The sequence below is a fragment of the Gopherus evgoodei genome, chromosome 4 (genome assembly GCF_007399415.2).
Source record: "Gopherus evgoodei ecotype Sinaloan lineage chromosome 4, rGopEvg1_v1.p, whole genome shotgun sequence".
Lineage (NCBI taxonomy): Eukaryota > Metazoa > Chordata > Testudines > Testudinidae > Gopherus > Gopherus evgoodei.
In genome coordinates, this window is record NC_044325.1 from 109074920 (window position 1) to 109096120 (window position 21201).

At 40.5% G+C, this 21201-nt stretch overlaps 1 protein-coding gene across 2 annotated transcripts in view; it reads left to right on the forward strand.

The window, feature by feature from the left end:
• Positions 1-16773, forward strand: part of KCNC1 (potassium voltage-gated channel subfamily C member 1) — a 172125-nt gene extending 155352 nt beyond the window's left edge. Inside the window, exons 3-4 of one of the 2 annotated variants that reach the window (XM_030560503.1) lie at positions 12326-12514; positions 15315-16773. In XM_030560503.1, coding sequence (XP_030416363.1) covers positions 12326-12514; positions 15315-15379 — 254 coding nt within the window. In that variant the 3' untranslated portion in view covers positions 15380-16773. The remainder of the gene's footprint in view (positions 1-12325; positions 12515-15314) is intronic. The other variant, XM_030560504.1, reaches the window with a different exon arrangement.
• The last annotated feature ends 4428 nt before the right edge of the window (positions 16774-21201 follow it).

Genomic DNA, 21201 nt, shown 5'->3' on the forward strand with positions numbered 1-21201 from the left:
CACCCCTGAGCGAGAAAGTTGCAGCGCTGTAAAGCACCAGTGTAGCCTTAGCCGAAGATACAAGTATAATGAATTTGTGGCCATATACATACCCATACATATCATAATGGGCCACTAAACGACAGGTTTGCAACAAGGGGAATAGAACATTCCACTCAAAATACCACTCGAGATAAAGAAGAATCTCAATTAATTGTAGTAGCGTTGCTGTTTCTATCTTGCTGTAGGCTAGCCACTAGATAATGCATAACCACAAAGAACTGAGCAGTTCTCATTCAGTTCCCAGTAGAAGGCAGCGGTGCTTATATATCCTAGATCAGTGATTTTCAACCCATAGTCTGCAGACCCCCGGGGATCCACAGACTATGTCTAAGATTTCCAAAGCGGTCCGCAGCTCCATTCAAAAAATGTTAGGGGTCTGTCCATGAAAAAAGGTTGAAAACCACTGCCCTAGAGAGACTATTACACTAGGCCTGAGTCACAAAGAGATTAGCAGGAGAAGCTCCCCCTCCACACACACTTCATTTTTGAATTGTAAATGGTCTTCCCAGTCTTTAAAATTCAAATGCCATTTAATAATTCCTAATCCCAAATATCAAAATTTGAATATTTATAGAAAAATAGTGCAATAATGATTATCTTGGTGTCACCCAAGATTTAACCGCAGACCTCCAGCTACAGCATAAGCTCCTACAGCTTGAGATAAAAAGACTAAGTCCTCATGTCTGGCACCTGTCATGGTCTCATGTCTCCTGTAGGTTCTGTAATATCCCTTGAACAGTGGATTCCAATAGCACCTCCTAAATATTTCATTGGGCAATTATCCACCTGTGGTCTGGCTTCCTGTAGTAGCAATAGAACTACAGTATTGTTCTAATTCAGAATTTTAATGAATATAAATGTCATCAATCCATTAAAATTTGAAAGAACCTTAGGGAATTGTGAATGGAATATTGGTCTCCTAAGCCATGGTTCAGGTCAGGGAGACAGTGGCTGGAAGTTTTTACCATCCAATGGCTGTTAGGAGGCTTACCTGAAACAAGATGGTTGTCTCGGTCCAGGCTGTAATGGAGAAGCTGTGGCCAAAGCCCCAAGCCACTGGGACCCTTCCTGGCAAACCTAGCTGAGTGGTCAAGTATTGAATAGGAATGGATGTGGAACTACCCTCTCACCCCTAAAGTGGAGCTTGTAAATCAAATAGGAAAGAAATATGGGGAAGTCTCTTCTACCTTGCTTGTGCTATACCTTTTCTGTGGTTAAAGAGAGGACTTCTGTTTTCAGAGTAGTCAGCTGGGCACTTTTCACATGTACTACATCACTACATCATTCACATGTACTACACGTGAAACCAAAAAAAAAGCTCCCCGATTATCCCTTAGGTGGCTTCAACCTTCGCTCTCTGGAAGTAAACTGGGTCAGGTCTTCAGCTAGTGTAACTTGCTATAGCTCGTTTTGGAGCTACACCTAATGGGGGAGAAAACACTCCACTGAGGTTGGCAAATAAGTATTATATCCCTTCAACAGATGGGAAAACTGGGAAACAGACATCTAATTCTCAGGTCATTAAGCCCACTTTCTGCCAGTCCTCCAGCACAAAGCAGCCTTAAACCTGGCAGATCCAGCTCCTTAAGTATTTCCTCCTGGTAGTGGGATACTCCAATGGCACAGGCCTGCCCTAGCAGCTCCTACATCATTCATTAGTGCAGGTGGTGTTACTGGGAGGGAAAGGGTTGAGCATCCCTCCATCTGACTGATCCCCAGTGGCTGGAATTGCCATTCTGGGTCATGGGAAGCCAGATGTAAAATAGAGCAGCTTTTACATCTGAGCACTGTTTGGCTGGAGCAGAGGAGTTAAATGATTTGCCCACTGCCACGGAAAGAATTGGTAACAGAGATGGGACTAGAACTCAGGCACCTAATGCGATGCTCAGCCCACTACACCACAACCCTCTTACTTTATACCTGATTTAGACTCCATCCAAGCTTTCTCTGTTTGTTACTTCTAAGAAGATTTGATTTTACAAAATAAGCACAGACCAGAAGTAACCAGTAATTTACCCATTTCTGCTTTCATTGTTCTTTGCATTCATCCATGCTCCATACCCTACAGATCATCATACTGTATTCTTTATTTTTCAAATCTAAACTAGATCCACAATTTGGAGCTCTAAGATCTTAAGGGAGATGAACTTTACCTAGTGAGGAACCAATACCTGGCTCACCAGACTCAGCTTATATGTTGCACCATTCCCAAATACATGACCTACCCTAGGATCCACTGCAGTCTATGGAATTACTAGGATTTTAATTTGACTCACAAAAGTACAGGATCAGTGTACAGAATTACTATACTATCTCTCTAGCAGGGACTGCGATGTACCTCTTTGGAAGGCAGCACTTCCAGGAGCAACACCTCTCACCATTGCATTATACACCTTTCCAATGGTATCTTCAAAGCAAGAAGCACTTGACCTATTCATGCTCCTATACCTACTCCTTGTCTCCAAACTATCAACAGACAGGAAGCCAACATGCTGTCACCTCACTTCAGGAAGTAACGCCTCTTGAAGGTGATATTCTCTGACAGTGATGTCACAATGTTGGCCAATCAGGGTTGTCTAAGGCAGTAACCTTATTCACTGAAGTACCTTTATTGGGGGACAACCTTACCTGGAGGGACCCATTTCAACATGGTGGTGAGTAAATATTCAGAGGTAGGTCGGGTTTGAGGAGCATCTGGGAATTTGTCTAGTATACTAAATTTCTGCTGTAGAGGAGACAAATTCTGCTTTCAGCTCTACCAACGTAAAGTCTGTTGGTGTGACATCTACTCAAGAATACTTAAGAATCAGTTTTAAAATATACAGTAAAATAATATTCAGGTGTTTGTTAAAGATAACTACATCTGACTCTATACAAAGCGTGAACATCTTAGGGTAGCTACAATTAAATTGAATTGCTGTGTAGGAACAAATGAATTCTTTTACATGTTCTTCACATTTTCTCTTTCTCTTTCCTCTCTCTCTCTTGTTCTGTTTGTTAACATTTACTTGTTATTACTGTATGTTGCTTGCAACTTGTGTATGTTACAGACTGTCACATTTTATTCTGTGAAGTTTTTCTCCAATCCCCATCAACCTGAGCTCCATATTGGGCAGCAGAGGAGATTACAATACTGTTCTTTAAATGCAAAACGACAAGGAATGTCACAGACTATAGGTAACTCCACTGAGGTTGTGATACAAGGTATTAATACAAAGAGTAAGTACATGATGATGCAAGAAAGCACTATCTAGCTAATGTGCTATTTCTTTCAGATAGTCTGCATAGAAAACAATTTTCATTGCTCTCCAGCAGAAAATTTCCCAAACCTATTGGCTTAGAGACCTGCTGTTTTAAAAATCAGTGATTCCCATCTTAGCACATCATAGTTCATTTTCAAAGACTCAAACCCACACTCTCTGTGCTGTACTTCCATCCATAACCTTCACGCCATCATTTCATTGTCAATTGCTTGTGGCTTATTATATCTTCCCCATCATTCTTTTTATAATCTAATGTAGTTAAATCCCTTGCACTCTAAGGGCCTGATTTAGCAATGACAAAAACAAACCTCTGTGCCTGTGATCCACATTTCTGAATCCTACCCAAGGGTCTGGAGCCCATAAAACATTATTTTATTTTTGTAGCTTAGCATGGTCTAGAGTGGAAGCCAAATGGATATTTTGTTGAATCAGGTCCTGGCTGAGGCTTTTGGTTGTCGCCTGCATGTTATTTGTGGGGTCTGGGAGGGAATGATAAAAAGAGGCTGAGAGGTATTTTTGTGTTTGTTTTCTAGAGAAACAGTATTACGTTTATTGCTTCTAATCTCACTCTGCGTTGCAAGTGAGATATATTTTATTTCAAACTCACAATTACCCAGACACTAAAGCAGCAAGGTGGTATTTTTATCAATTCATAATTTATTCCCATAATGTCTTGTTTTATGGCATGCTGTGACCCTCTCATAAACTGTGGGGAGACATAGAAGAGTTCACCGGCAGGAGGGAGGGGCATGGCAAAAGAGACAATTCCACCAATCAGATATTAAAAATAGTGGGTTTTTCAGGTGCTCAGCAGCTCCCAGGATTTGGTCCTACATTTTTACTGGTCTCTACAATCTCCTTTGGAACTTGGATTGATCACTTTTACACAAAAAAGGGCAGTTTCTTAATAGTTCAGCACACGCAATGAGAGGAGGATGGGGGGTAAAGTTGGCTTCAAGTCATCATTTACATTTTCCCTAGTGTGGGGATGCCTAAAGGTTTGCCTAGTCCCCACCATAAGCTACAGCAGCCTCAGGGCTGCTTGAATTTGTAATCAACTGCCTAAATGACCGCGTGGCTGAGAATAGCTAGAGCACGGCAATTCTCCAACCACACCCTCTTCTTCCTGGCCATGCCCCCAATGCTGGTGGCTGCTGGGGGTGTGTCAGAATCATTACAGCCAGGGAGTTCTCCTACACCAGGGGTGTTCGCTGCTGGGCAGAGATCCATCCTCTCTATAAATACATGAGAGGGATAAATACCGGGGAGAGAGGGGAGTTCTTTAAGTTAAGCACCAATATGGACACAGGAACAAATGGATATAAACTGGCCATCCACAAGTTTAGGTTTGAAATTAGACAAAGGTTTCTAACAATCAGAGGAGTAAAGTTCTGCAATAGCCTTCTAAGGGAAGCAGTGGGAGCAAAAAATCTAGCTGTCTTTCAGACTGAGCTTGAGATGTTCAGGGAGGAAAGGGTATGATAAGACTGCCTATAATGGCATGTAGCCAATCTGTGACTGTTAGCAACATATACCTCCAAGGGCCGGTGATGGGACATTAAATGGGGAGGGCTCGGAGTTACTACAGAAGATTCTTTCCCAGGTGTCTGGCTGGTGGGTCTTGTGCACATGCTCAGAGTCTAACATGGTCAGTGGTTCTCAACCTATTTACCATTGTGGGTCACATCCAATACTACCTGTATGGACCTGAGGATGTCACATGGGCCACAGCTCTGTGGGCCGCAGGTTGAGAACCACTGAAACAGATTGCTACATTTTGGGGTCAGGAAGGAATTTTTCCCAAGGTCAGATTGGCAGAGACCCTAATGGTTTTTCATCTTCCTCTGCAGCATGGGGCATGAGTCACTTGCAGGTTTAAATGAGTGTAAATGGTGAATTCCCTATAGCTTTTCTCTTTAAACCATGATTTGGGGACTTCAGTACTTCAGCCAGAGGTTTGGGATCTATTACAAGAGTTGGTGGGTGATTTTCTGTGGCCTGTGGCGTGCAGGAGATCAGATCAGACTATCATGATGGTCCCTTCTGACCTTAGCGCCTATGAGTCTATTGTGGCCCTTTTACACTGCCAGAATGGCATAAAGGGGGGCCATAAAGTAACAGTCAGGCCCATAGATGTTCAGTGTAATGGTCCCTCCTCTAGTCATAGCATTTCAATTAGATTTACCTTCTCTGATGCAACAGTGCAAAGAGGCTAAATGCTGAGCAGCTGCTTCCACAATGGGGATTATAGGCAGTGTTCACCTAAGAGATACTGTATGTTGGGAGTAATGCAAAGCGTCAGGAACTGAAGATCGGCATGCTTGCCAGAACTGAGATCCAAAAGAGCTTTAGTAAGTGTTTGAATTCATCCCTTGTGGGACCATTCATAGAATATACCCATGTCTGCATGGTGACCCCCTTGAAGTCAAGGCTATCGAAACCCTGCAGTGTTCTGGGCAAGTTGGGATTCACCAACTGAACCCCAGAGGCTTGGTTTGCAAGGCCTGGAAGGTTTGCTTGGAGGTTTCAGTTAGATTGGATACCCTCAACAAGCAGATCTTCATCTTCCAAGTAACTAGTATCTTCCCAGCACTAGCCCTTCCCTACAATCAGTCATTTCTTCCCCCATCCCACCCCACCCCACCCCCACATCCAGACTTCAGACCTCTTTTCTTACCTTGATATAGGGCAATGAATGTCTTGCTGCTTCCCCTTCTGGGGCCAAGAGGACCCCTCTGCTGCACCTCTGGGTCTTTGTGGGGTGCCAAGTAGCTTCTCCTTCAGCAGGGTTTGGTCTTTGAGGAGTAGATGTGTGTACAGAAGATCACTGTATCCTTCAATCCTTGAACAGGGGCAGGATATGCTCCAGTACTTTTGTGGTAGCTGAAGAAACAGCCCTATGTCTCCTGGTACCTGGCTCTCTAATCTAGGGCTAATGAGGCCTCAGACACTTTAGCATAATAGCAAGGGAGCCCTGGCAATGCTCATGCCCTGGGAGAGACAACCCATAAATCTACCGTGCAGTATTTCCTAGGCTATCATGCTACGAATTATGGGAGCATATCTCAGCCCCATTTCAGTTGAAGTGGCCCATTCTCATTGCACCTCAGGTCATAAAGGTGCCACCCTTTGCCTGGCAGTAAATCCTGTAAAGGTTGGAGAAGGCAACAACCCACAGTGAGTGCCTTTCAATCCACCCAATCCCACAGCCTCTGCTATTAGGGAAAGTGGACACTTCACAGTTCTGAAGTCAGAAAAAGGAGGGAGCCACCCAACCCCCACAAAAAAACCCACACCTCTCGAAGACATTACGTATTGGGTAGTTGTTGGGGGCATGGAGAAGTTTGGCAAGAGGAAAAGAGAATTTGTTTGGGCTTCCCAAATGCAGGAACCACCTCTGCATATGTTTGCCTGCATTCAGAAGCACACAGTGAGGCTCATGAATGCATTGATACATTGAGGTCTGTGAACAATTCGATCCAGGGTTCAGATCAAGTAGGTCTGAGGCTCAATGCAAATATTTCTCACAGCTCTAACTCAAGCACAAGCCAACAGTGGCAGAGAAGTCAAAGTGGCAGCCCTTGAACCTCTGTCTATAGATCATGCCATTGGGAAGGAGGAGAGCCCACAGACTGGGCATGGACAGTCTCTGTTATAATTCTCTTCCTGCATGTGCAGCACTCAAAGCGTAACAGTAGAGACACCACACACTGAGGAGTGGAGATTTGTGTTTTGGCTGGACTGTCAGTCTTGCCTTTCAGTTTCCTGGTAGTTTTTATTAGTTTGTATCATTATCTTTCTATTTCAAAATCTAATTTTGGTCTGGAAAAGTCCTTGGCATTTTAATGGCAGTTTCCTAAAGGGAGTTGAGGGGTGAGATGAAGAAATTTAAAACAAGGATCCCAATAAGGTAATGATGAAACAAACTACTTATCTGGGAGATCTGCTGGTGTTTCTCCCCGTATCTAAGACAGCTGAGTATGGAGGATTTTTAAAAAAGCTTTTGTCATTAAATAAGCATTTGAAGGCAGTTTAGTTGTAGGAATAGGGCACTGGACTAGGATCATTCCTGGAACTCACATGTTGTGTTACATTGGGCAGGTCACTACACCTCTCTGTACCTTCGTTTCCTGATGGGGGAAATGGGGGTCATCACACCTGCTTTCCTTTGTAAAGCAACTGAAGATCTACAGAAGAAACCTCTCTATAGGCCTGATCCAAAGCCCACTGAAGTCAATGGAAAGAATCCCAGATCAAGCCCTAGAAGAACTAAGCACTATGAATTATACCATGATTCAGTTAATAGTCCTAGCATATCCATTATCTGATGGAAAGAGCTTCTTTGATGCTCTTTTACTCCCATAGTAATACAGCATTTTGTTAGATATTTTAATCTGGGAGTATATCATGCTACAGATTTTTATAAAGAACAAAATCTAAGTGGCATTCTATGTAAAACAATGTATAACAATCTAAGTGGCATTCTATGTAAAACAATCTATGTATTTCCATTACATGCATCTGAGGAAGTGGGTATTCACCCACGAAAGCTCATGCTCCAAAACGTCTGTTAGTCTATAAGGTGCCACAGGATTCTTTGCTGCTTTTACAGATCCAGACTAACATGGCTACCCTCTGATACTTGATATGTAAAACAATGTTTTTATTGCGGTAATACTCTAGGAGCCCCAGTCGTAGACCGGGGACCCAATGTGCTAGGTTCTGTACAAATGCAGAACACCTTTTTGGTCCCTGCTCCAAAAAGCTTACAATCTAACATGAGACAATAGGCAGAATATGGTTCCCTGATATTGCATTCCTCCCTGAGACCAAGCATCTTTCCTTGGAAAGGTCACTACAATTTCCTTGGCTTCAGGTTTTATTACTAACATGAAGCCCGATTCTGCTCCCATTGAAATCCACAGGAGTTTTGCAATTGGCTTTAATGGGAACAAGACCAGGACCATAAAAACTGGCCCGCTTTGCCCAAAGGTTTACTAATATTTAGGAACTATTTGACAAACCTTGGTCCTGTTTGGAGAGAATTAGGGTGATTTGAAAATATTGCTCCCTATGTTGCCCATGTCACATCTCCAGTTCCGTCAGTGGAGATGACCTACTAATATCAGGACTTAAGCTGGCCCATAAAGCCTACAGTGCAAATTTCAGTTAACTGTGAAGTCATTTTGCATCCTTCACATTCATAATTTTTTAAAAAATACTTAAATGGGCGGAAAAAATAATTTGACCTAGGCTGATATTATTTTATGTCAAGTTTAGCCTAATGCACATTTTTGGAACAAATATGTATCCCAAAATATAAAACAGAAATGATGCTACAGGCATCACTCCCATTGACTTGAACGGTGCAGGATCAAGCCCTAATTCATTTAGTTGCCTTACGGTAAAATCACAGTCCACTTTAAACTTTTAAAGTAAAGTGTGTAATTCAAGTAAATGCGGGAAGTGACATTTGGGTCAAGTTTAACTGTACACTTAAGCTCTGATCCAACGCTCACCAAAGTGAATGGCAAGACTGTAGTTGACTTTGGATCAGTCACTTACTCCTCACTCCTGAAATGGTTTAGCATGTATAGAACTCCTAGTGAAGACAGTGGGAGTTTTGAGTATTAACTTATGTATGGATGGGGCTGAAATTTAAATTGCTGTACGTAAATCCATTACTGATACGCAGACTATCTAAAAAATATATGATCATTCAGTCCCCCATTCACAGAAATAGAAATCAACTTCCCTCCACAGTCATTTCTGTCCATGACATCCCTTTTCCCCAAATATAGGCCAAATTGTCATCTGTGATTAGCAGTGCAATTTTAATTACCACAGTGCAGATCTCAATGGCATAGCCTACATGTCTTGTGTGTAGCACTGCCATTGACATCAACACAAGTACTATGGGTGGAACAGGTTTCAGATTACACAGAGAGATCCATAGCTCAGATTGCAGAAAAATGAATTGCTCACAGTCCCTTATCTTTAGGAACTCCTGAAATGGAAAGAAAATGCTAAAGTGGCTATTATTCAACAATGTGCATTTATAAATCATTAAATGCTCCAAGTGTAGCAATTGGGGATACAGGGTCACAGGCAGCCTGAAACCAGGTGGGTTGTATGGGTGTCACTGAAGTCACTATAGGTCCAGTCTCATGTGGGAAGGTCTATGACCTCTGAAAACTCCTGTACATTTGAGTAAATTTAATGCTAATGAAAGCAAGAAACTAACTATGCTTAATTGTATCACGTATACTGTGGGCAGTTTTTGTACATGCTTCCTGGCATAGCTTTGCCATGCATCTTAATCTTAGTTTTCAATACCCCTTCCATTAAGCAGAGCTGTAGGGATGGTTTCATGACATGAACAACCACGAACAGGAGTGATGCTCTCAAATTCATTTTCACTTGTGATCTGAGCTGGAGGCAAGGCCAAGGCCTAATACTATGAGGCATTCATTTTCTGTGTGCTATGGGAGTGCTGTTTTTCAGATGAGATGGAATGCTGAGGTTGTGACCATTTGTGCTCATTGACAATCTTGTATGGTTTTTGGAAACAGTAGCATGTTAACTCCAATGTCTCAGCCAAATGCCAACTTGAGTGATTCTGCATAAATTCTCTCTGCAACTACAACTGGATGAGGCATGCTTCACTTGCTGGCCTGAAGTACAATGGCTGTGGTGTGTGCTGTGAAACAGTGATGTGTTACACCCGGGACATAGCTGCATTTTAGTGGTGGATGTAGTGCTCCAGCGGTTTAGTTTGCATTTCAGCTTGTACTTGCAGAGTGCTGTAGAGTGTTTGAGGGTGCTATCTAAATGATTGCTTATTATTAGATATGAGTCTGAGCCATACAGTCCTGATCTGGAGAAGGATACAAACTTTCCTAATGTTCAGATGCACAGGTTGGTTCAGGACCATCTCTAATAATTAATATAATCTAAGGCCCTATGCGGCAATGAGCTCCACACTGAAAACAGTGGGGCTCTGTGCAGGTGTAGCTGTCCCCCCTGCACTTGACTCATTGTAGCATCAGGGCCTTATCCTGTAGATGTGAAGGTTAGTACACTAACCCACTGCGTTGCGGATCCCCTGAGGAATAGCAATGTTCACAGTTTATATCAGGAACAGTTCAGTATCGTGTGATGTCATGGTTATTAAGGTAATTGAGTGGTTTTTGTGCAAAGTAAACAGAAGCATGAAATATACATATATTATTCACACACAGGAATTGCAATCAACCTATACCCCGAAACTTCAGAAACCTGTTCAAATTAGTCATCATTAATTTCAGAAACTATCTTTTGCTTCTCTTACTGCGTCTGATGTATTAATAAAACTAGTTGGTCAAAAAACAAACAACCCGCCCCCCCCACTACCATATTCTATGGGGAAATGAACTGATCACTTCTGCAAGAAGGAAAAAAAGGTACCAGTAGGAGGGTGCAAAATGGAGTTGATTATGTGTGGAAACACTTTATCTGCTTGATGAAAAAAATAAAGACATGAAATGCAATTAGCATGTATGTACATAAATAGTGTACATACCATACAATAGTATGCATACCACACATATGTGTCTATATCTGTGCTGATCATTTCATATGATAATGAGAAGAGTGCTCTATTTTCAAAAAGCCTTTACATATTATTTATCCATCATGCCCTTCTGAAACTATTGCTCTAGAAGGTTTGCTCATCCTATTTAATGCATTCTCTCTGTTTAGGGTTTCTATGTAGGCTTGGATTTATTTTCTTACTTGGCCTCAGCTCCACTGAAAAATAGTTGTCAAAATTGCACAGGGTTTGGAGCAAGTCAGCAGGTGTTTTTGGAAAGGGGGTTGAAATAAAGCTTATCGGTGCATTGTCCCTTTCATTAAGAACTGTAGGATCACCTGCAGTGTGCGCCCTACAATATCTAAATAATAAGCATTGTGCAACCGAGGTTTAGAATGCTGCAAATTTCTGAATTGTACCCACTCAATTAAGCACATAGCTTAGCTCTTGTGTACGGGTTATATTTTGACTGTTTCCCCCTTGTTTTAGCCGAAATGTCCCTATTGAACTGTGCCATATTTTGAGTATATTCTCAATATACTAATTTGCACTTTGAAAACAATATACAAATCTTGTAAGAGCACTTTAAATTGTTTTATGACTGTGAAGCAAATCAGATACAGAAAATATTCCATTCTCAATCTATCTTCATGGGGACAGGTGGAGTAAAGTGGACAAATTTAATGACGCATTTTCATTATTTGCAGTCAGAGTGTAAATGTTACTTAATTTATTTTCAAAATCCATGGGCTGCTGTATTGTTTTTCACCTGTAACATCCTCTGTTGGCATTGCATAAACTGCATATGTCACAGAATAAAACATCAGAAAATGGATTGTTTTTTAAAATCCATGTTCTGCTGTCACATTCCCATACATGATGTATGCTGTGCGTCCGTCTAAAATGTGTACTACCATTCTGTGTATTTGAAAATATAAGCAAAACAAAACAAACTGTTCAAACTTTGGGGATCTTTTGCCCACGTAATATTGTACAAAGTTATAAATCTGCATGAATAGAATTTACTCAACTACTACAATGCAACTCACCATTAACTGCCTCTCCAAAGTTCTATGCGTTTTAGTAGTTTTCATGAGACACAGATCATTCATATGCCATCTTATGTCATGCTAAACATGATCTAGTTTCTAACTGCAGTCTTCTGCTCACAGGACTAGGAACCAATGTAAAGCAGTTTCTGAAACTGCCCCATATATGTGAAAGTACCACAGGTTGCTGTTCTATCTAATAAGATAACATTTCATTTCTCCTTCCACTTAACGTATTTTATTTTATGTTGGTGCAGTGCACAAAGCCACTGTGTCTAGGACAAATGTGCTACCTTTTAAGCATCACCATGCTACTCCTTAGCTGTGATCCCGAACCTACAGATTTAACTCTGATAAACAGTTCTTAGTGTTTCAATAGCCTTCTGCTTATATGTTTGAAGATTCGAAACTGAATGGTGAGGTGGCCAAGGCGGCGCTGGCAAATGAAGACTGTCCTCACATAGACCAGGCTATAACGCCTGATGAGGGCCTGCCCTTTACCCGCTCTGGCACTCGGGAGAGATATGGACCCTGCTTCCTCTTATCAACCGGGGAATATCCCTGCCCGCCTGATGGAGGAATAAGAAAGGGTATGTAGCTGAGGTCCTGTAACCACATAGTTAGTGTCCTTGTTTAAAAAAAAGAGAGAAAAAGTCATCTACTAGTTATCATGGACTAGTGGGCTTGGTTTAGATATGCACTAAAATAACAAGCTGATGTCTGCATTTTGAGTTTTTAATCTATTTCTTTGGGAGAGGAAAGCTGCTAGAGCTCCCATGTGCAACTGCAGTGTAGTCTTCCATGTTAGCTAGCTCAGTGAGCTTCAGTGGCCAATATTCTGCAATGTCATTAAACTATTTCATCCTCCAAAGACACATTGATTAATATTTATGACAGCAGGAAAGGCTGCCCATTTGGAAGACTCGTAGATTGTAATGTGTTGTGAATGGCAAACACTTTGGTGGGCAAAAATAAATAAATGCCCCAGCAAACACCAAGAACCACAAAGTGATTATTCAGCTGCGTTTATACAGCACTTCAGTTAATTTCTTTGTCATGCCTAGCTGTATAATTGAACATAGAGAGAGCTTCATATGGGAGCATTTGTTAGCATAAATCTCTTTTAGGACTGGAAAATAATCTAACTATAACTGGTTTCCTCTGGTAAACTAATATTTACCATAATTAATTTTTACAATCCTGACTGCTCCCAGAAGTAATTTAGTTTTACTTAGATAATGGTCAGAATCATCCATATATTCAGCAACATTAGGTCCTAAAATAATGAACAAACAAAAAAGACTTCCTGTAATTTTTTTTATGATAGATTTTATCTTGCCCAAATGGTTTAATCCAAGAAAAGCAAGCAAACCAAAAATGCAGATATCTTTAAGTGCATAAAATTAGAACTACATATGTGCATAAAAGTTAATTGGTAGTGGTTAATTTCACTAAGAGTTATCTATCATTGAATCAGTGTCTGTCACTGGTGTACTGTATAGAGTATATAATATATTCAGTATTTAAAAAAAATGCAAAGATTCTATGATGTAAACCATACCAGGAGTATGGGTTTTAGAATTCCCATGTGCCATTGTATGATGGACAACAGTCTATAGTAAATGCCAGTTATAGATAGTGTATGTAATTATAATTTCTAGGTTTATTATTAACAAAGATATAGTTGGACCACTGCACTTTCATATGAAAGTATCTCTGCTAAAATTTACCTTTGTAGCAAAGTGTTTTACCTGATTCTGTATTGGATAAGCACTGGCCATTTTCATTCAGCCTGACCCAGTTTTGGTTGCTTCAGTGGATCAGGAGAATGCTCCAAATGGCATACCTTTTGGTATGAGGAATGTATAGTTCTCATGATGCACTGAAACATGAAGCAGGCTCTCTCTACTGAATGAAACAGTGGCCGGTTGGCTAAAGAGTAACAAATGTCAGCATATTGTTGGCCTGTTCGAAACACGTTGAGAGCATCTTAATTGTTGTTCCAACTGAATTTCATCCATAGTTTGTGCAACTATGTGTGTATACTAGCTGAAGTTGTTTTTGTGCATGTCTGGAAAAGGATGGGAGTGGGGGGGAAGGGGAAATTGAATGCATGCAAACTATTTTTTTTAAAATGTGGTGAGCAAATGAGTAGTATCTCTATAGCAACTGAACAAATGCTGTTGCTTTTTTTAAAGCTACAAGTCACCTTAATTTTTGCCTGATGTCCAAATACATGAGTCAGTGGGGGAAAGTGGGATTGAGTTTACACTGAAAAGAAACAGAAAAATCCCTCCACCTGACTTTTGGCCCCCAGTTGTTTTAAGACAGAACTATGACACTGCCTACATTATTATACAGTCTGCCCATTCCAGAGAAACCATTCTGCTTCCTCCCCCCCCCCCTTTTTAAACTTCCTCCTACTTACATGGCCTTCTGAACCACGTTGCAAGCGATACTACTCTCAGCATGTCAATGCATGAGGATGCTACTTAACTGGCCACAATGTTGACCTCATTCTTAGCCCATTCTGTTGTTGATCCAATGCTGTACTTTGCATTTTTCTTTTAAATGAAGGTTACGAAATGTCACGGAGCCTTAACAGCATAGCTGGCATAAGCGGAAAAGCGATAGGATTATCCTCAGTGTCTGCGCCCTACAGCTCTCCTAGCCCAGTGAGACGTTCTTGGTCTCCCATCCCATCTATTTTGTAGCATGGATCAGTAGCAGAGAATGGTCTAAAAAGCTTTATTTACAATTAGCCTATGCTATGTTTCATATAATCCAGGTGACTAAGTCTGAAGATGTCATGTCTCACAGTAGCACTTCATGGGCATGGTGTTACTACTGACATTTGGTGACAACACCCTTAAATAGTATAAAGATGACACTAGGTGGGCATTAAATAGTACTGGTGGGCCATATGCTGCATGGTATTGGTCCATAGGATGAAGGGTGGATGCACCAGATAATTTCTTTAATGGTGCACCATGCTGGTATGTGCTTATCTTGGCTAATGGTGGATCCACTGGTTCTTATGGAATGGGTTAGGCATTTAGTCAATAATGAAATGTGCCAACAACTGAAGATTTTGATTTTCTCAGGATATATTTGAGCCATAGGAACCCTGCAGGAGTTTGAGGAAACAAGCACAGTAGGATGAAACTTTGCATGGGCGCCTATTCTAAGTTGAAAGCAATACTCAGATACACTGTAGAGAGGTCTCAGTCTGGCTGACTGCATGGAAAAAAATCCTGTTGAAGAAGAATATGGCTGCCTCTGCATGTAGCTACTCTACCTTTTCCTCTTTCCTTTAAAACTAAAATGCCAAGCTTGATTTGAAAAGCGCAGGAAAGAAGCTCAAGTATTGATTGTATTCTTTACATGCAGATCTTTGCAAAGAAAGTCCTGTCATTGCTAAATATATGCCAACAGAGGCAGTCAGAGTGACTTGACAAGGCGAGATGGAGATGAACATCGATGGCTAATAAACATCTGTGTGGAACTGTGCAGGCATAGAAGACCTCCTCATTTGGACAAAGTTAACTTGCTCCATGCAGGTTTTAAGGATGATTCTGTGTGGTTTCAGAGTTGTACTAGAGATGCAGGCTTTTTCTACGGCCAAAATGTAACAAAACTGTAGAAGATCTCTTCTTCCTTTCTTTTTTGTTTTGTTCATAGCATGAATTGCATGAAGTAAACAAAAACTGCAATTGTATGATTAACTTTAGGGGGGGGAAAGAAAGTTATATATTTTCTTTGAAAGCTCTTTACTTTTACATACATTGTTGTAGCCAAAATGTAAAACATTATAAAACTGTACATTTCTTTGCTATGGATTGCTTCTTTTTGTATACAAGATACAGAATAATGGTTTTAAAAAGTGCAATCAGGCAGTCATCGGTCATATTGACCATGCCTTCATAATTCATCACACTGAAATGGAAATCAAGAACTTTTAATTCAACTAGAATTGTGTAAATTTAGGAAACTCCTTTTTTTCCTGTCTGTTTTCGTTGGCATGCTTGTGACACATGGGACCTTTCTTTGGACCTGATGGTAACAGCTGATCTAGATTTAATTTCCAGCTCTGGTTATGTTGTATTTTATTGATGTATAGATCCAACGTGAAGACCCTTCATAACAAATTGTTCATATTAAGTAATCAGTATGGATTTGAAACAAAAAAAAAGTGTTATTTTAAAACTGAAACTTATAGTACAAAAATCAGGAGAATACTCAAGTATAAACTTGTCTCAGAGTTTAAGAAACAAGACAACAGCATTGTATGCAATTTAGTACTTCTGAGTAAAATGCATGCACAATGTTATGCAAAACAATTCTAGCATGAAATAAATTTTGTATCATGGTTTCAGTGCCTGCTGTACAGTCTAAAGCAGAATTATTTTCTGAAGTGATCAGGGGTTTCCAGAGACTTGCTTCTGAAATCTTGAATAAATATATAGTGTTCCCAACAGAAATGCTGGAGAGAAGCTTGGTACTGGTTTGATTCTAAAACGGTAATTTTGGTTAGTGGATAACAAACGAAGCCTGCAAACACTTGATACAACCAATGTCTAACGTTTTCACAGCACTAGTAAATATTACTAGGGAAGATAAAATCTAGAATTATTTAGGTATCTCTTCATCTCCCCCGAAATAATAAAAGTTTGTCTGTTTAGTAGATGAAGTGAATTCAGTTTTTCTTACTTCTGTGAGTCTGTCTTAACTTGTTCTTCACTGAGCCCTAATAATCCACCAGCTCTGAAACTCTGCATGAGGTCCAGAGCTAAAGCACTGCAGGTGCTTAGTTATGTCTTAGCTGTCAGATATAAAGGGCACCAGCACGAATTCAGGAAAGTAACGACATCGTACTTCATTTCAGATTCCACAAATAAAATGTATGGATTATTTGCTAGGACCCTTCTAGTAGCTTGAACATTTCTGCAAAGTATTTCTTTAAGAGTTCCTCTTTTGTCATCATATCAGACAATTTAATACACTTGGAAGCATTCGAGCCAGAAGGCAAGAAGGCATCTGGGACTGCTAATGGAAATGAAAAAGAAAAGAAACAGAATCTAAGAGGTCCTGAGGAATTATGAATAAAAATCAAGGAAGATGCACCAAAGGGTATGGTAAGTGTTACAAACAAACAAACACACACTACACATACGCACACAACATCCTCATAGCCCCATAAACCTCCACCTCCAGAAAGAAAAAAAAGTGCAGCTATCAGATGTGTGATTTAGGAAGAAGATTAATACTGACGATCTGAACTTGAAGCTAGTAATGAGGCTCCTTCATCTTTTCTGATTTAGCATTACGCATTAATTCCTAGTTCAGCATGCCTTCTTTTTTTTAGGAGTAATTTTCCATCTCTGTTTCTATCCTGGCATCGTCTTCCTTGACAATGGTCAATTTCTTATCTCCAGAATGCAAGCTAATCCAGGGTCCAACCTTGCAGAAGCTAATGTGGGGTTTTTTTTGGTATAGTGTATTAAGGATCTAAAAATAGATTTGTTATACTTTTGTATTAATTTAATAACACTGTTCAGAGACCTGGTGTGAAATCTGCTCACATTCCCTTATTACCATAAAATAATTAATACTGATTAAAAGCTCAATCCAATAAATTCCACACAGGTGTTCGCCTTACCCAGTGCTTGGTTCTGATAAGAGTATTTCCTTTAATTAACAGCTTGAGTACCCAAGCCCTGAGATAGGACAGAATTACAACTATTTTCTCCCGGAACCATGTTACCAGTCCGATGTTGGGGTCTTTCACTTAAAATATACCTCCTTGCTCATTCTTCTCTCCACTCTGCAGTAATTGCATTTTCTGGATGCCTTTCACTAAACCTTCAGAAATAGAACTGCATTTCTCATTCACTGACCTTCAGGAGGCACTTTCAAAACATAAGGTCCTTGGTGATTCCACAGTTCCCTTTTGCATGACAGAAAATGTACCACTGTGATGACAGACCCCCGATCTCTCCCTAAGCAATTCTGACAGTCCAGCATGCAACAGCTGAAAGACTTGAAGGTTCTAGATGAACTCACGTGAGGAAGCACCAGTCTGTGCACAGTGATGCCAGCAAAGTGCCCAGGGAATCAGGCTATCCCATTGGCGTACACAGGCTGTTTGTTATCTGAGCAGGTCGTGCTATATTAACACGACTACAACATTTATGAATTCAAATCTCTCTTTCACAGCAGGCACACAGCACTAGAAATACTACACCCACTGGGTCTGATTCTGGTCTCACATTAGTTTTAATGTAGCTCTGTTGAAAGTTACTCCTGATTGTACACCTGTGTAAATAAGATCAGAATCCAGCAAACTGTTTTGATTACATTCCTGGCCCTTTAAGCTTCCTTCTGCCCTGGAGGAAATGAGTACCGCATTTTTTATAAGAACTCAGCTTTATTCAATGGAGTTATATCTACCTAGCTTCCCATCAATAGTATTGGAGTTCTCCAGAAATCCCTTGCAAGATTAGTGGAATTTTATAAGGCCAGGATTGTGACTTTAAAAGTAGATTAATAAATAACATTGAAAACTTCCTTATAGTCGCACAACTTGCATATGCACCGCTCATATCTTCATAGGCATTATTTTTCCTGGATCGGCTTGACACATGATATATGACATGCTGGCTCTACAACGGTTACTTCAAACAGTAAGGAAATGGAAAGTGGTTTCTATTCTTTCATGCCAGAAAGGAATCTAGCTAATCATGCTGTGATAACAGTCAAGTGTAATGGTCATTAATCTGAATAAAATGATTTTTCACATAAATTGCTCTCGCTCTCTTTAAAGTTTCAGTGCCTAAAAGAAAATACATCACTGAAATGAATGGATGCTGGGACAAATGAGCAGGCTAGAATGCCAGGGAGATAGAACAGAGATAAAGCAATGAAATTCAGAAACGAGTTGAGCATAGAATCACTTATGAAGAAGATACTCTGAGGTAAAAAAAAGAAAAAAAATTGTCTTGCTTCTCCACATTACAACGGCTCTCCTCAGCTTCACAACAAGGCAGGCTACACTTCTTTCCCCCAGAAATACCCCGAAGATAACCTTGTCTTCAACCTCACACACTAATTGAACTTTTAATTTATGCTGAATTTATGCAGATTGCCTTTTAGACCCTCTTTTTTAGATTTCCAGACATAATGCACCTCTCCACGTAGCAGTGCCTGCCATCTTTCATCCATTCATACAAATCTTTCTTTATCCAAGATAGTAGCTGAAATATTTGTCTGGTGTCTGAATATGAACACTATTAATGATCAGATATTAAAAATGAAGTTAATTAACTACTTTAAGCTGAACAACCAAGTTAAAAAATATATTGGGTTAGCATGCATCTTTTATAACTCTTCCCCTGGCTCTCTCCCCTCCAATGACTATATACAAAGATACTGAAATCATAAGAAGGACTATAATGAGGCAAACACTTTTTAAAATAAACACTGGGGATCTATTGTTGAAGCCAGTGTGTATGGGGAAGATTTTCAGCCCTCAGCCTTCACTTGTGCATTGACAAAACAGCAGGCGCATAAACTTGCAGCTGAACTGTGGAAGGTCAAGCACTGTCCACACCCTTTAAACAACTCAACACCAGTGCATGCACGTATGTTTGCACCTTCACCTATGCAACCTATCAGGACCTCCATTCAACAAAGCATATAAGCGCTGGCTTAAGTCCTGGGTAACGTTAAGTGGAATTAAGCACTTGCTTAAGTGTTTTGTTGAATCTGGGCATGTGGCCAGTGAGACTGGCAGATGGGGTGTGTCACGGAGTCAGCAGCATGAGGTTCCCCCGGTGACCTTGGGCTAGTGGAGAACCAGTATAGTAGAGCTCCGCTCTACCATGCCTCCTACAATAGAAGAGGGGGAGGAAATGGGGAGCATTACATTAGCAAAGAGTTTCCTTAAGCAGCGCAAAGTGGCCATAGTTGACCAGCAAATGGAGCCCACAGTCCCCTCTTCAAAAAGCTTCCAGTCAAAATGGTGTGAATGAATGTGTATTCATGTATGCAGGTCCCTGTATAGCACTCACCACTGTGGGGTCCAAGTGTGAGGGAGATGAGAGAGAAAGAGGGAGGGGAACAGATTTTGATTTTAATTACACAGTCATAAACCCTGAGCAAGCCTACTGATGAGATTTAAAACAGCCATAGGGCATACGTTTTCTTTATTCTCACCACCATTGGGAATATGTGTTTTTATGTGTGACTAGGGAATGCAGCACAGCCTAGTACATAGAGCACTGGACTGAGACCTGGGATCTATTCCCAATGCTGCTGTAGGCCTACTGGGTGGCTGTGGGCACCACTCTGTGCCTCAGTTTCCTCATCTGTAAAATGGGGATAATAATACTGATCTCCTTTGTAAAGTGCTTTGAGCTCTACTGACAAAAAACACTATATAAGAAGTAGGTATGATTATTAATTACAGTTATTATCTTAACACTTCTAGCTAAGATATGAGGAAAAGGAACCTATCTTTACTGATTACAATAGCTGTTGCCATGTCTTTCGGTAGAATATAGTGGCTCTTTAGGAATTCCTTTCTTTTTCATTGTAAAGCAGGGGGTTGTTATTAGGAAGAATTAGGAAGTACCCACATAGCAATTATGGCAGACAGAGGGTATTGTTTATCTATCAGTGAATCTTCAATTGTGCTAGCTTAAGTGCCACTTGGTTTGGAGTCAGTATTTTTACTCAGTTTAAAGCACTAAGACCTTTGTCATTAGAAGCAGTGTGCATGAAATTGAGGGCACAAACAGAATAAGAGGCCAAGAAAAATTCTCCCCACTTCTGAAAAGGAAACCTGCGGAAATGCACATTAAAGGTCTCCTGTGCACAGAGGAGAGATTCTCAAAAGCTCTTGAGAGTCAGATTCATGATTCCCATTGAAAGTCTGTGGAATTTGTTCTCCTGAATTGCTTTGGAACTTTTGAAAATACCTATTGCACTCAGGAGACATTATTACATCTGGAAAAAGAGAAGGAGCCAGAGGTGACGCAATCTGTTAACAGAGGCAAAAAGTTGAAAACAAATCAAGAGATTGGCTAAAACCAGAACAATTTATCCAGAGCCCATTGAACTGTGGAGGTTCTGATAAAAAGGGCTCTAAACTAGAACCATTCCTGGTTCTGGCTCCTCTCTCTGGGGAAGTTTTGCAAACTCAAAGCCACCTCTGATTTTGCGATCTCTAAGGCAAACGTTAATTCAGGAATAATTACTTTGCAGCATCTTATTCTCT